Source organism: Plecotus auritus (assembly GCF_963455305.1).
Source record: "Plecotus auritus genome assembly, chromosome: 6".
Taxonomy (NCBI): Eukaryota; Metazoa; Chordata; class Mammalia; order Chiroptera; family Vespertilionidae; genus Plecotus; species Plecotus auritus.
In genome coordinates this window covers 127,756,231-127,772,680 of record NC_137773.1, presented here as the reverse complement: position 1 = coordinate 127,772,680, position 16,450 = coordinate 127,756,231, and the positions used below count along the sequence as shown (strand labels likewise).

The following is a 16,450-nucleotide window of genomic DNA, read 5'->3' as shown; positions in this document are numbered from 1 at the left end:
CAGCCTACCGAAGGACCGTGGCTGAGTCTGCTAAGAGTGTCCTCCTTTTCCTCTTTTGTGTGACTGGAGCGAAGGTGTGATCCAGTTGACAATATAATATCATTCAGGTCAGTAGTTCACTCTGCGAGAACCATCACATCCTGCCTTCGAAATCTTAGGGCAAGTTGAGTTAATGACAAGGAAGTGGCCGAGCTTTTAAGCCATAGCATGCCATTAAGCTGTGAGAAGCAATTTAAGCAAAAGCATTTTTGTGTTAAGTTCAGAACCTGCCTGTTTTCATAGTTCTATGACTAATTCTTTCCTGAGGCATCAGAAATAAACTTTTTAGGAGAACTAAATGCTGTCTTGTGAAAGAAGCAACTATTCTACAGAAGAAATAAACCTCAGATCGAATTGCTGAGACATCTCGCAGGCCATCCTGTCCTGGCATCTCGGAGATTACACTATTTCAGGACAGATGGCTGTCTTTTCCAGAAAATTTCCGGTCTAATGTGCTATGTATGGCCGCCCAGTCTATTTTCTTTGAAAATCACTCTGAAAGTTAAGGAATTCCTTTCTCTATTCAACTCGCATCTCTAAGGCTGTAATTTAAACCAATTTCCTCTTATTCGGCCTTCTCTGGCCATGGAGAAGAGCTGGTCAGCATCTTCCACGTACAAGGGCCTTTAATCAAATTCCTCCTTATTCCCGGTTCTGCAGGCTACACTATCCCACTTCCTCTGACCTTTGACACAGGACTTACTCTCCGTCCCTTTAATCATTTTGGTTAGTCTTTCCCTAGACTGTCTCCAAGAGGGTCTTTACTTCCCTTCATATAATTTTAAGAAGCTATTTTCTCTAAGAAAATCTGAAACCTTCTCTCATTTTTGGGCGCATTCAGTCGGGATTTTGGTCATCCCGACGTGGGTGTGCCGTGCCTGGGGATTTTCTTTCCAGCAACTCCCACCATCCTGCATCCGAGTGGGTCACATTTGGACAGAGTAAACCATCTGATCTTTGATTGCCTCTCTCCCTTCACTATAACCACAGAAGGAACATCTGAAGGAAGGATGGAGGGAGGGGAGGCACATTCTGCCTGGCAATGCTGCGAGTTGTTAGAGGAGATGCTGTGTGAACAGCAGAGAATTGGAGTAACTCAAGAATAATGTGCTACTTTTACGTTGAGGCTAGTTGAGAGACCGTCTGGTTCTATTACTTTGATGAAAAAGCAGAGAGGTTTCACGGTTTATTATCACTTCACATTTGCAGAATTGGAGGGAAGGTGGGATGATAGGTGAACCCATATACTTGAATGATTCTTGGCTAAAATCACTCTGTACTGCACTTATGTATTCATTACTTTCTGATGCAAAGAGAGGGAGTTTCAGAAGGAAGCAGGCTATTCTCGGCCTGCTTCTGCGAGGCTGTTTGAGAAACACTGGGGTTAGTTCCAGGCTTCAGGATGGCCATCCAGAATCTGCGGTGGTAAGGCTCTTGTTTGTTTATGCACTGGTGGTAGCCACCTCCTGGCCCTGAGGCCGAGGGCAGCCACTCTGCATGCCAGGGAGACATTGTCTACCCCATCACACCTGGGCTCTCCTGCAGACAGCGTTCTGACCCGCATTCAAGGGGCCAGGTGGTCCAAGAAGAGTTGGTTCGATTTCTCTCTTCTTCACCCCATTCCTTCTCCCACATCAAGGAGTTAGTATTTTCGGTGGCTGGCAATGTTAGGCTATGGTCCATTTCTTTGGTGACAAGAATAGCTCTGTGGACCGTTGGGAACTAACCTCTGCCACCCACCCCCTGCCCTTCCTGTGACCTGCTTCCATGAGTGGAATGCTGAGGGCCAGTGGGGATGCTTTTTTGTCATAGAAGTAGGATCCTGGAGTTTGGAGTGTTTTTTTTCCCTTTGCTTTCCCATGAAAGTTTGGTCAGCAGTCTTATGGGAAATGTTCCTTAATAATGTTAGTAATGATGATAGCTTCGGATCTTGACTGAGGGCTCTCTGGGGGCTAAGTGATTAACATCGATTTTCATCTTTTCCATCACCTGGTAAGATAGGTACTAGTATTGTGTCTATTTTACAGATGCGGAAACTTGAGGTGCAGAAAGCTTGAATATCTGACTGTGCTGCCCTGCCTGGTGACTGCTGATCTCGGGGGGGCAGTTTAACTGGCAAGCCATGCATTTAGCATCTTTGTGACTTAGCGAATCGGATGCCCTGGATCCCCAGGATATAAGGAGAAGTTTAGGATGAATTAGATCATTGACATTTATTGAGGCCTATGTGCCAGGAACCTGGCACTGTACATGGATGATCTCATTTAATGTTGACTTGAAACCTATCGCGTGGATGCTGCTGTAATTATCACCACTTTATTGATGAAATTTGAGGCTCAGAGAAGTTGAGCATCTTTCTCAGCGTCACAGAGTGGTGGAGCCATGGAGCTAGAATTCCCACCCAAGCAGTCTGGCTCCAGAGCCTCCCGGTTTCACCAAAACTCAATGTTCCTATAATATTGAAGGCGTGGCCAGGGACCAGGGCTGCAGAAAACTTGGGACTCTGAGACATGGACTAAGAATTCTCTACACCCTCCAGTGAAGGGTTTTCCTGGTTAGTTGATGGGACAGAAGCCTCAGCCAGATGAGCCAGAGCCTGTGTCCCTCGGGTGTGTCAGGCTTGGCCTGGAGCCCATCCTATCATTATTGTGTTCTTGTCACCCCCACCCACTTTGGACCACGGAGCTTTTCTAACCGATGTTCTTTTTTTCTCCCCTCTTTGGTTCTCTGTGCAGCTCGAGGCTTTTTATTCTATCTTTACCACGGAGCAGCAAGACCACGTCAAGTCAGTGGAGTATCTGAGAAATAACTTCCGACCACAGCAGGGTCTGAATGGCAGGGTGGTGTCTAAGTCCGCCGTCCGCGACGCCTGGAACCATGACATGACAGACTTCCTCGATAACCCACTGGGGACGGAAGCCTCTAAAGGTACCTTTGGGTAAAGTGCCCTTGCCCCAGGGAGATTCCTGATCATAAACTACTTCAAATGAAAAGGAGTTCAAAACCAGCCAAGAAGTGGGACTTGGTGTTAAGAGTATGCTTCTCTGCTGAAGGGATTCGGGTCGTGGCTTAGGAGAAACAGGTGTGGGAATAACTTCAGTTAACTGGATATGTTCAAAACTGCCCTTTGACTAGGAATATAGTAGTCATTCTCTCGGATTCTGTACCTTGCAACATCAGCACTAGTCAGTTCATGTCTCAAGAAAGCGTTGGGGTGTCTTACTCTTTAACTGTTTCCCTGTCGGGATCAGGAGTTTGTCTCAAGGCCTGGACTTGTTCCCAGGACCCCAGTCTGCAGCGTCCTTACCAACGTGCAGCCCAGCCAAGGATTCCAGGCAGCTCTGTCCCTCTAGGCACCACCTGGCCTTTTGAAACTATCACTTCCCAGTTTAATGTCCGTGTCTGATAAACCTAAGTTTATAATTTTCAGCCATCGAATCTTTTCCATTTCTACTTTCTCAATGTGAAATGAGCATGAGTTTCTCTCCCAGGAAACTAGAAAATCGACTCTACCCTGGCAGCCTGCCCTCCCAGCTCTGTGACTTATAATGGTGGCTCAGAGTATGGGAAATGCTTAGCGGAATAAGGCTGATCAAAGCCCGAGTACCTGGAAGGGAGGAAGGAATAACAGGCGTGTTCATGATCTCTCTCAAGCCAGTGCTCTCCTTCTTCAAAACTGTGAACTTGGATAATGCAGGGTGAGCTTGTATGCTCTATCAGCACTGGAGTTCAGTGGGAGGAGTTCCGTGGAGAAGTTTGACAATAGTGCCCCCACCCCCAGTGAAAGGGGCCTGGCTTCTGGCACACGGCCTTTGTGGGAACAGGGGGACTGAGATTCTATCCACAAATAACCGCATTGACGTGCACTTTGATGGTCAGAATAAGCCCATTTTCCAGGCGCGTAACTGAAAAGGAGCTAAAAGAAGAGGCAAGGATGTTTAAGAGTGTGACCCTCTCCTCCTATCTGGTTTGTTTGGGGATGGTGAGGAGGAGCTAGTCTGGCCAGATTCTGTCAAGAACCACTGGATATTCCAGTAATACGGGGCTGACACCTTGTCAAGGGCATCATTTGTCAGCTTGGAACAATGGGAGGGCTAAGAAGCACACAAAATACCTTCGGTTGGGCCGCCATAGAAAACCTCACGCAGGCTCATTTTTTTACACCAAGCTAAAAATAAAAGAAAACCACTGAACTCCAGCGCTGTCTCCCGAGGGAACTGGCTTAGGAAATAGCTTGTGGGGGCTGACTGTCTTGTGAGACATGAATGTGGAGGACGTGTGGGGGGTAAGGAATTTATATCACAAGGGAGCACCGGATCTGGGAGCTCGGAGCTGCTAAGGATGTGACAGTTGCAAAGTCCTTTCCTTAAAAACGGGCTGAGGATGCGATGTTTGTCAGCCTTGCAAAGAGAATGCATGGCCCTTCATACCCAGGAAAATGGAGATAGTGGTTTCCCCTTGCACTAAGTTGTCGAAGCAGGCAAAGAGCCTCCGCTGAAAGGACTTCCGCTGAATTTGAGCGGAGCCCTGGACCCGTCCTTCCATGCAATGGCCAGTTCTTCATTCTGCAGGTTTGTAGCAATTATCACAGTGTCCATTGCTGACTCCTAAGGTGTGTGAATGTGAAGATGAGATGTTCGTGATCTTTCGAGAAGCAGAAAGAGATATAGGTGCAGTCCTATATTTTCTTTTTTAATCCTCACCCAAGGATATTTTTCCATTGATTTTTTTTTAATGTTCCCATGTTTTTAACAGTTTCTTTCTTTTTTTTAAAAAAAATTAATGTTTTTAATATATTTTATTGATTTTTAACAGAGAGTAAGGAAGAGGGATAGAGAGTTAGAAACATCGATGAGAGAGAAACATTGATCAGCTGCCTCCTGCACACCTCCTACAGGGGGTGTGCCCGCAACCAAGGTACATGCCCTTGACCTTTCAGTCCACAGGCCAATGCTCTATCCACTGAGCCAAACCAGTTAGGGCTTTCCATTGATTTTTAGAGAGAGTGGGAGAGGGAAAGACAGAGAAATACCGATGTAAGAGAAACACATCGATTGGTTGCCTCCTGCACGAACCCCAACCAGGGCCCAGGCCAGTGAGGAGCCTGCAACCGTAGTACACACCCTTGACTGGAATCAAACCCGGGACCCTTTGGTCTGCAGGCCAACACTCTATCCACTGAGCCAAAATGGCTAGGACCCTACATCTTTTTTAAACAGAGGATCAGTATTAACACACAGAAAAACACGCATATAATACATGGACAGCTTGATGAGTTTTCACAAACTGGATACACTTGAGTCACAAACACCCAGATCCAGAAGCTCACACCACCAGCTTCCCAGGAGCACCGGCGCCTCTTGTTCCTGGTCACAGACTGTGCCCAAGGGCAGCCATGGCCGTGAGCTAGCTTCGCCTGCTGGTCGGTTTCATGGAAACAGCCATGCAGGTGACCTTTTCGTATCTTGCACCTTGTGGTCTTCTGGTTTTGAGAGTCATCTATGCTGTCCCATGCAGTTGTAGTGTGTTCTTTCTTATTGCTGAATTCATAGTGTGACTGTACCTGAATTGTTTATCTTTTTTAATAGACAAGGGTGTATGGATTATTCCCGCACTTCGGTGATTATGAAAATTCTTGAACATGTTTTGTAATGAGCATATGGACACATTTCTGCAGGGTATGCACCCAGGAGTAAAGGCTGCACTCAGCGTACACATACATGTTCAGATTTGGTTACATATGGCCAGACAGTTCCCCAAAGTGATTGTATGTGCCAACAGTGTATGAAGTTCCTGTTTTTCAGCTTTTGGGTGTCTTTTATTTTTAAGGCATAATCTACATACCATAAAATTTAGCAATTGAACAAGTCAATAATTTTTAGCAAATTTATAGCTTTACAGCCATTTTTATCGCCCCAGAAAGATCGTCATGTCCACGTGCAGCCAGTTCTTCCTCCTGTGGTGCCTTCCAGCCACCGCTGACGTGCTTCATCTTTCCCTTGGCGTTAGGAGCTTAAGATTTATCCAGGACGTATATGCATGTATCGTAGCTTATTGCTTTTTATTGCTAATAGTCTATTTGTTTCATATTTTTAATAACAGCTTTATTGAGATTTAATCCACATACCATAAAGTTCATTCTTTTTAAGTGTACACTTCATTGGTTTTTAGTATTTTCACAAAGTTGTACAGTCATCACAACTCTGTATCTGCTTTCAGAACATTTTCATCACCGCATGAAGAAACCCCGTGCCCATGAGCTGTCACTCCTGTTCTCCACCCTCTCCTTTTCCCCGCTTCTCCTCAAGTTCCCCAGCCCCAGCCAACCACTATTGTGATTTCTGTCTCTCTGGACTTGGCTATTCTGGGTCGTTCATATAAATGGAATGGAATATGGCTTTTTCTTCTCGAGCCTATTTCACTTAGCATCATATTTTCAAGGTTCACCCATATTCAAGCACGTATCAGAATTGCATTTCATTTTACTACTAAATACTATACCATTGTATAGATATGCCACATTTTTTATTCATTTATCAATTGATAGACATTTGAGTTTTTTCCACTTCTTGGCCATTATGAACAGTGCTGTTAGGAACATTCATATATAAGTTTTTGTAAGGAAATAGTTATTCTCCTGGATATAACCCTGGAGTAGAGTTGCTGAGTCATACTCTGTGCTTACTGTTTTGAAAAACTGACAAACTGTGTCCCGAGTGGCTGCCCCCATTGCCTTTCCCATCAGCAGTGTAGGAGGCTCTGACTTCTCCACATCCTCACCAGATCACCCACCTCTTTTATTTTGCCATCCTACAGGAGGGGGAGTAGTATCTCTTTGGGGTTTTGATTTGCACTGCCCTAATGACTCAGGATGTCCTATTTGCTATTTAGTGCACATGCCATGGAACCATGGTTCACGTGCCCAATGTTTCTGCTTCCTTCCGCCCCAGAAGACTCAGTTCCAGGGCACCACAGGCCAAGGGCCACCCGCAGGTGCTGGCATCACCAGGCAGTGGGAGGACTGAGATTGTTGACTTTAGAGAATAAATAGCCAAGACAAGAAGAGTTCAAAAAGAGAAGGATGGTATTCTGTAATTTTCAGGTAATTCAAAAGGAACCGATCCTGTCTGATTGACAGTCTCTATCTGGTCATTACTGGGAAGCTCTCAGTGCCTGGGAGAGCCATGATGTTGAGCATGGAGCTATGCATTTATTGGGCTGTTGTCACAGAAGAAAGAAAAATCAACTAATCACATAGGACAAGAGTCAATAAACATCTTCATCTGAGTACCAGACAGTGGGTCCTGTGGTCTCTGTTGCAACTACTTAGTTCTGCCACTGTAGCATGAAGGCAGCCATTGTCAGTATATAAAAACGACTGGATGTAGAAATAAAAACTTAACTTTGCCCTGGCGATTTGGTTCAGTGGATAGAGCATTGGCCAGTGGACTGAAGGGTCCCAGGTTCGATTCTGGTCAAGGGCAAATACCCAGGTTGCGGGCTCCATCCCCAGTAGGGGCCGTGCAGGAGGCAGCCGATGAATGATTCTCTCTCATCATTGATGTTTCTATCTCTCTCTCTCCCTCTCCCTTCCTCTCTAAAATCAATATATATATATGGAGGACTGAGTAGCCAGATTATTATGATCTCTGAACGCATAATAATCTGGCCACTCAGTGTATATCCTCCTATATAAGAAAAGGCTAATATGCAAATTGTCCCCTCGGCCAGGAGTTCGACCAGCAGGCAGGCCGGCCAACCGCCCATGTCCCCTCCCCCTGGCCTAGCTAGCCGGACCCCACCCATGCACGAATTCATTCAGAGATCATAATAATCTGGCCATTCAGTGTATGTGCATATGCTTAACTTACAAAAAATAGGTGACATGCTGGATTTGGCTTGGGAACCACAGTTTAGTGACCCCTGCTCTAATGGATGGCTTTAAATTTGCTTTAAAGTAACTATTTTCTTGAAGATGATAGTAGCTGTGACTGTGAAAGTGCCCATTGGTTGGTTTTATTCTTCCATCCCACCACAAGGCCCTAGGACTAATGAGTCTGTTAACTTGGTAACCAACCACTCAGCAGTTCACCTTAGCGCCTGGTCATCTTTGCCACCAGAAGTGTAAGCAGAGCCGCAGCAAGCCGAGTACAGCACCCACCTCCTCATTCCCCTGCTGCGATGTTCAGTTCGTGTGCACTGAGCAGCCTGTGGGGGCTGCCTGCGCTTACGCGTCCCGTCCTGCCCTCTGTCAGGGTGATTGGATGTACTGGAATAGAGAAAGCGGAATCAAGCCTTTTGATGCCAAGAATGAGACACATTGGCCGTGTGAGACACCAAAGACAAGGGGGCAAAGTCATCTTAACGTTGTATTCTTGCCGAAGAAGGACTTCTAATGGATGTCACCCAAAAAAAGTCTAAAGCTTTCGTTCCAGTAAATGGAAACAGTATTTAGGCTTGTTTAAGGGCCATGGAGTTGGCCAGCCTGCCCTGTATCGGTAAATAACGTGGGCAGACTTTAAGATTTAATGGGCTGTCATTTCCGTTATTCTGCAACACACCCAGGGCACACGGAAGAGCATTTGGTGATTAAGTGCAGAATACTGCCCATTGTGAAGACGTTTGGAACAGCGAACAGAGAGAAATAGCTTTCCTCCCAACAACATGAAACATATGGTTTATTAATTTAATGAAGCCTGTTCGAATCACAGTGGGATCAAAACCACTTGGTGTGATAAATTGATTGGATGAATTAATTCAAGTGACACCGAATGACGTAATGAAAGCAGAGGAAGTGGTGGGGACACTGGGCTGCCTGTGGACCCCTGTTCTCCTAAGCCAGTGCCGTGCTTTTTGGAAAATGGTCTTTGCTTCTGTCGATGGAGGCACCCCTTTTTAACCACACTTTCAGTTCGTGTTTTTGTTAGCAGCAGTGTAAGGACATGTACCATCGCGTGAGAATGCTGAAGGTCTAGCCTGCTTCAAATCGGCACACACTGAGAGCGAGCGTTACACTTCCACCCAAATTAACAAAGAAGTAAATCCGCGATTGCTTTTTCAGACGTGGACATTGAAATCGAGGTTGTCTGCAGTTTGGGGAGAAAATATTAATGTTGTTCTATTTTCGGTTTAATCATTTCCACTCACCGTGCTAATGAGCTTGCGTTATTTTCTCTCACTAAGAGAAGCTCTGATAGGAGCACTTAATTCCTTGGGAGGAGCTGCCCTCCCAAAACTCGTCCCTGCGTTGGCTTGCTCCTTGCAAAAACTTTCACACAGAAAAGTGCAGGGAAGCTCGTGGCAGTGCAGTGTTTGATGCCTCCTCCTCTTACAAATAACCATCATTTAGCTGTTACCTTTTCCCCTTAGGAGTGATCAAGAAGGAAGGCAGAAAGTAGGGCTGGTTTTAAGGCTGTCCACACTCCGGGTTCCTCCCAGTTTTGAAGGTCATGCCATGTTACATCAAACATTTGTACATGCTCAGACATCTCGTGAGTTGCTATAATTTTTTGTTCTTCTTATTTTATTTATTTTTATGCAAGCCTCACATAGCAGTTTATTCTGAATTGAACAGCATTTGGCACTACGAACATCGTTTCATTGCTTGAGATATGTTCCTTATGAAAAACAGGATTCTAGAGAACGTGCACTCTAAACTATTGCAGACATTTCTTTTAAAACTCTGTATTGTTGAAAGTATTACATATGTCCCCTTATAAAGGAAGGTGCCTTTGATGATTGGCATAAAGTTGATATTTCACAGACACCTCGTGGAGCATTAAGTGCTTCGGCTTCCTGTTTGTAGCCAGTGAGTTTCTTTTCAACTGTCAGGCATCTCAGTTGCGGACTCCAGGCTGTGCCCGAAGCACCTGCAGCTAAAAGGCTGTGGGAGGGGTTTGTGTACCTGATGCTGTGCTAGCCTGCTTTGCGCTAGTGTTTCATTTACTCCCCCAAACAACCTCTGGCAGGACTCAGTTTCCTTTTTTTTTTTTTAATTTTCTAATTCTCACCTGAAGATATGTTTATTGATTTTTATTTCTTTATAGACAGAGAGAAAGAGAGACAGAGAGACTGACTGGGGATCGAACCTACAACCTAGTTTTGTGCCCTGACCGGGAATTAAACCTGCAACCTTTTGGTGTACTGGAGGACACCTGACACCTGGCCAGGGCAGAACTCACTTTCCATTTATCAAATATTTGTTGAGCATCTACTATGGCACTAGAAACGAGGGAGAGGAGTTCCTCATCTTGAGAGGACATTTTAGTGGTGAGAAAGAAATGCACACGTCAACCAATGAAAGAACTTCGGTTGCGAGGTTACATCAGGTGGTGTACTAAGAGTGATAGGAGTGGGGAGGCAGTGGGAAAGGGACCAGGGATCTGCCCTGGACAGGACAGGTGGTGCCAGGGAGCCAGCCCTGCAAAGTTCTTAGAGGGAGAGGTCATTTGCAAAGGCCCTGGGCCATGGGAAGCAGCATGGAGAGGTGGGCATGAAAGACTTTTCTTGCTAAGGAACTAAGGTTGTATTCTTACAGCAGTGGGAGGCCCTGGGAGGGTCCAAAGCAGAACTATAGAAGGATCTGAACAGGTTTGTGAGCCCTCACTCTGGGATGTGAGGAGTGTTTGCAGACGACCTGGGGTGAAGTCTGCGAGACCAGCAGGAGGCTGATAGAAATATTCCTGGCAGGATGCCAATGGTTGGATGCTGGCGATCCTGGCGAAGGTAGAAGTGATCCTTAGGGATGGGTTTTGGACTAGAGCCTCTGAGGTTTCTAACAGTTTGGATGGAACGTTGTGGGGTACAAAGAGAGAAATGCAGTGTTATTGTTTCTCTTTAATAGATGCGGGGACTGGGACTCAGAGAGAGCAAGCGATTGTCCAGAGCCTTTCAGCCAGGAAGTGACAGAGCTGCGATGTGAGCTGAGATCCTCTTATGTGCAAAGGCAGCATCCGCTCAGTTTCCAAGGCCTGCCAGGTTCCGATGAATCCACAGCGGAGGCCTCTTTGTTCTGGCTGTCAGCAGGTGGCTCGAACAGCAGTTTATTACTCCTTCCCCGAACGAAGGAGCTTTACAACTACATGTGCTTATGGGGATAGGGTGCTCTTCCTAAAGACCCGGTGTATCTTCACAAGGAATCAGTCTTTATTTGCTTGGCGTGCTTTTGGCACCGATGTTGGGTGCTCAGGGCACAGGCTACTGAGGCCTTGTCATAGGGCCGGTGCACCCTCTCTGTCTGGGCCATGGGGCCTTCTAGGCTGACGACCTTGTGCATCCATGAATTAGCAGAGCCTAACACAGTGCCTAGGGCATAGTAGGTAAACAGTCATTGTTCATTGAATGAATAAATGAGCGAGTGAATGAGTGAATTAATGATGAGACAGTATAAGGCACTGGGTAAGAATATAGATTTTGTGGTCAAGCATACCTGGACTCAAGTCAACCATTAACTTTTAAATTTTTTTTGCCCTAGTTGATATCTAAGTCTTGGTTTCCTTGTCTGTAAATGAAGATCATAATTACAGTTCCCTCCTTGGCTTGTGGCCCTTTAAATGAATTGAATCAGTGTAGGGAACATATATGACAGAGCCTGGGGTATGGGAAGTACTCTGCAAATAATTGTACTTTCATTTTTATTGTTGTTAATCCTCACTCGAGGATATTTTTTCCATTGATTTTTCAAAGAGATTGAAAGGGACCGGGAGAGACACACACACATAGAGAAACATCAATGTGAGAGAGACACATCTGTTGGTTGCCTCCCAACCAGGGCCAGGGATCGAACCCACAATCGAGGTACGTGCCCTTGACTAGAATCAAACCCTTCAGTCCAAGGGCCGACACTCAATCCACTGAGCCAAAACCAGCGAGGGCTAATTGTACTTTCCTGTTTGTAGGTCAGCAGTGGCTTCTTTGTATGTTTCAGAACCTGCTACATGTGACATGGCCACTGGAGAATAACTTTCAGAACAGGGAACCATGCTCTCTTCCTAGTGGAAGTGCACAGCCAGGTTGTTGGAAATTGCTAAAACCTTTCCAGTGAAATCCACAGTCATCAATGGAGCCTCCACACCCTGTCTCCCTCCTCAGCCCCATCTTGCACTTGACTTCCCTTGGCACCCAACCCTTCAGTCCACCAGCTGTTTCTTCTGCCAGGAAGGCCCTGCTCACCTTTGTGCCTAAGCAGCCCTTCCTCAGCCTCCATAGCTCAGCTCCAGGGCCCCATCCCCAGGGAGGTTTCCTGGCGGCCTTTGCCCAGCCTCTTGGTCTAAACACCAGTACTTTTCTCTTTCAGCACTCATGTACATGCATCTGTGTGAGTTTTTCCCTAATATCTAGCTCTCCCATTACCACATAAGCTCCATGCGGGGTGAGACTGTCTTTTTGTCTTTTTTTGTTGGAGCGAGTGCAGTGTTCACTATTAGCTTCTCAGTAAATATTGGATGGATGGAAGGAAGGATCAATGGAAGAAGGGAGGGAGGTGTGGAGGGAGGGAAGGAGGGACAGATGGACTGAGCTAACCCACACATGCCGCATAGCCAGGAGTAAAAAGATTCCTTCACCAGAGGAGACAGAGTGGGGCATGGGATCTCACCGGGCTGCGTGCTCCCGTGGGAAAAGGCTGGCCGGGCGTTTGGAGTAGGATTCCACGTCACTTCCCGGAAAGGCTCCTAGGATTGGGAAAGCCATCTTCCCTCTTACCATAAGCCACTTGGATGGGAGCGTTCATCTCAAAAACCATGGACAGAGGGCTTTCCTGTCCATCCCAGGGAGCACCACGCTGCCCACCTCACAGTGAGAATGAGGCATTTAGAGCTGCAGGCGCTGAGGCAGGCCGCTCCCGGCAGCCCTGCTCGTGGCTGGGGAGCTGTTGAGCTGATATCTGTAACAGGCGCCCAGGGCGTCTGTCGTCTTCACACTATAAATATTACCTAATTACTTAAGCCTCTGTCTCCAGGCAGGTGTGGCAGTTTGATCTTCAAGGCGGACTTAGCCACCCTCCTACGGCTTCAGCTTTTCTTTGCTCCAGAAAAATCTTCCTTAGCATTGGCTTTGTGTGGGCGCTGTGGTGCTCACGGGCAGCAGTCTGGAAATTAACCAAGGCCACCAGCATTCTTTTTCCCAGGGTGACTCACTTCCCCTGTCTCACTAACTAGGGAGCATGAGGCCCGAGGTGTGTGTGCGTCTCCTGGGAATCACAGGAGGAGCCCCGCGGGAGACAAGTCTGTCTTCCGCCCTCTCCTGCTCACTCCACAGACACTCGCTGGTCAAGGTTGTTTTCCTTCAGGGACAGTAACTTGGACAGAACCCTGGCCTTCTCCTGTCATAAGAAAGTCTTACCCTGGCCAGTGGCTGGTTTGAGCATCGTCCCATGCACTGGAAGGTTGAGGATTCGATCCCTGTCAGGGCACATACGGGAGGCAGCTCATCCATGTTTCTCTCTCACATCAATGTTTCTCTCTCTCTTCCTCTCCCTCTGAAAATCAATAAACATATCCTCGGGTGAGGATAAAAAAAAAAAAAGAAGAAGAAACTGTCTCACCTCATCAGCCCTGAGGCCTGAGATTCAAAGACCATCTGTAAATTGGAAGCACACATCGAGTCCTCCCAAGTCATCCTTTCTTCTCAGCACAGCTAGTGGTTGTCATGGTTGCAACATCACTCTTGGGCCCTCTCTGGACTGGTCGTGTGATTCCGAAGCACAGGCGTGGACCAAAATGAGTGTCTTGGCTGTTTTGTTTAAAATCTATGCCTGTGTTCTGAAAGCGCTGTCTGTATGTCTGACACTAAATACTAACAGGGGTTCTTTATCAAGTGCACGGTGCCTGCAATATCCTTCCCCCTGAGCTGGCACCTGCAAAGGCTTCACGGGAGAGAGAGGAAGAGAGACCCTTCTCAGAGAAGAGAGTAGTAGCCACTGAGAACTGGGCTCTCACCAGCCAGCCAGAGCCCAGGCTCCTCAGAGCATAAGGACCCTGATTCCGGAGGGTCAGTGGCCGGTCCCACCCAGGTGCTGCACATGTGAGTCCACACAAGGGGTGCTGCCTGCGCATAGCCTGGTCTGTCCATGCTAGTGGCAGCCTCCCCCACCCCACGCTCCCGTTTTCCTCTGGGTCCTCTTCACCAAGCCCAAGCGGAGCCGCTTGACGCCAGTTCCCAGGTGAGGGAGACCCTGGAGCTATATATACCATTGAGGACATCCTTACCACATGGCCATTTGGGGCAGGTGCCACATCTAGGGGTCAGACCCCGGCTGGAATCCCAACAATCAGGCTCATCCTGTGGCCTCCCTGAGCCAGAACTGATAACCAAGGCAGCTGCCAAAGCTTATTAGTCGAATGTCAGGCAAGACCCAGGACACTCGTTTTAAATTTATTAGGTAGCAGGCCTCAGTGATACCTAATTCTAAGAGAAAAATTATTTTAGAGCCAAATAAGAAACAGATGAGGGCACCCTGGCCTCTGTCTCATAATCACTTAGAGTCAGTGGTTTAATGAAGCCTGGCCAACCTGTCTGTATGGGTCACTGATGATCACTCACCATGGCCATTGGGATTGCGGACAGACAGCTCCTGGGGCCATCGATCTGGGGTGGGGTGTAGGTGACAGTCTCGAGTTTCCGAGGGCAGCTATGGGGCCCTACGTGTCCCAGGTGTTTCTTCAGGATAAACGGGCATAACATCATCTCAGTGGTGGGAAATGGGAGACTCAGCTAGAGGAAACCCAACTCCAGTGCAGGGTGCTGGCATGTGCCCACCCGGCCTGCACCGGTCTCTGGTACAGACTCTCGGTTAGCTCAGACTACCTCAAGGCAGTGGGAAGCCTTGGAAGTTAAAAGGTATCACGTTGCAAGGATGATGTGTTCAGTGAGAGAGAGAGACTTCTACTTGGCCCTTTCGGCAGGAAATCACAGCACCTTCAAATTGAAGGAGGTAAGGGCCCTCGGGTACCTGGGACCCAGCCCTCCACCCAGGGTTCCAGAAGCAGCTGTCGTCAAGTGGAGCCGGGAAGACGCATCATTCTGAACTTTGCCACCTCCCTTAGCGCCAAGCTGAACAATGCGTTTTCCTGCACAGGACATGGACACCTCCCCTGGCCATTGGCTCACAGAGGAAGAGGGAGATGGCGTAAGAAAGAAGACTTTAAGGAGGTGGGAGAGGTCAGGAATAGTATCATGTGGGAGAGTCAGAGCCACGTGTCCACCTCTGCCTCCCCACACAGGCTGCTGCTGTGGGATTGAGCATGTGGCTCTGTTACATGCACAGCAGACACAGTGCACAGTGCCCTGACGGGATAAGGAAGTTTTCAGACTTCCTGTCTTCCATGGCAGTTGCTACACAGAGATCCAATACCCAGTCGTTGGCTGGGAAGCAGAAATGCACACCAGGACTTGTTCCTGGAATGGAGCTGGTGCCGTTGGTGGTGTAGAGGAAACTCCGCAAGTGAAGTAGAAAATGTTCTTCCTCCTGAGAAGGGAAATCTCAGCTGTCCATCTCCTGTGTCTTCTTCACTTTCACACAGAACACTGCACTTCTGACACTTCTGGTCACCACATGTGACCAGAAATTCTCTGCAACACCAGCTGGGGGTCCTACAGTTCATCTAAGTTCTGATACCATCTACCTGGAGCTAGTGTCAGATCCCACAAGGATCTGTGTACGGTTGAGGCCTCAGTCCCACAAGACTCCTCCCACCCACATCAGATGCCAATCACAAGTAACAGATCCCCAGGTTACCCACAACTTCTGTCTCACTTGGGTAATGTTAACGTAAAAAAACCCATTGAAACCTATGAAGAATTTTTGTGAGTTTATTTGAGCCAAACTGTCGACATATGCCGGGAAGCAGAACCTCAACGAATTGAGATAATGCTCCAGAGAATGGTGGGTTACATTTGTATTTATACATTGCAATCAAAGAGGGACATAGGTGGGTTACATGAAATTCATTGGTGATAGATTAAGGAGGTGGGATAAAGCAAAGCAGTGGGAAAACCCTGGGATTGGATAAAAAAAAGTAAAATGATGTACACATACTTACGTGCGTGCAGGAACAATTAACATGATAATGAAGGAATTTGTGGTATCTGTCGTGGCGCCCACATTTGGTTGTGCCCCAGGGGCTCCAGAAAAAGGGAAGTTACAGGTTACCCAGACACTTCAAGGGTATGTTATCATAGATGCAAAAAGACAGATAGGCTCAGTTAAGGTAAAGGTTGACCTTGTCAGTGAAGATACTGGCCTAGGATGTAACTGCCCACCATAACTGCGTTTAGTTAAAGTTTAATTTCAGACCATCCTTTGTGCTTACTTTAGGTCTCTGAGTTTGCAAGACTGCCATGCAGGCCTTCCCTGAGCTTGTCAGGTCAGCATGTGGCCCCTTCCGTCCACAGTCCATATCAGAGGTTCCCA

At 47.2% G+C, this 16,450-nt stretch overlaps 1 protein-coding gene across 1 annotated transcript in view; it reads left to right on the top strand.

Moving 5' to 3' along the window:
- PTPRG (protein tyrosine phosphatase receptor type G) overlaps window positions 1–16,450 on the top strand; it is a 696,636-nt gene that overhangs the window by 577,469 nt on the left and 102,717 nt on the right. Inside the window, exon 8 of the mRNA XM_080675721.1 lies at window positions 2,775–2,967. Within this exon, the coding sequence (XP_080531847.1) occupies window positions 2,775–2,967 (193 nt within the window). The remainder of the gene's footprint in view (window positions 1–2,774; window positions 2,968–16,450) is intronic.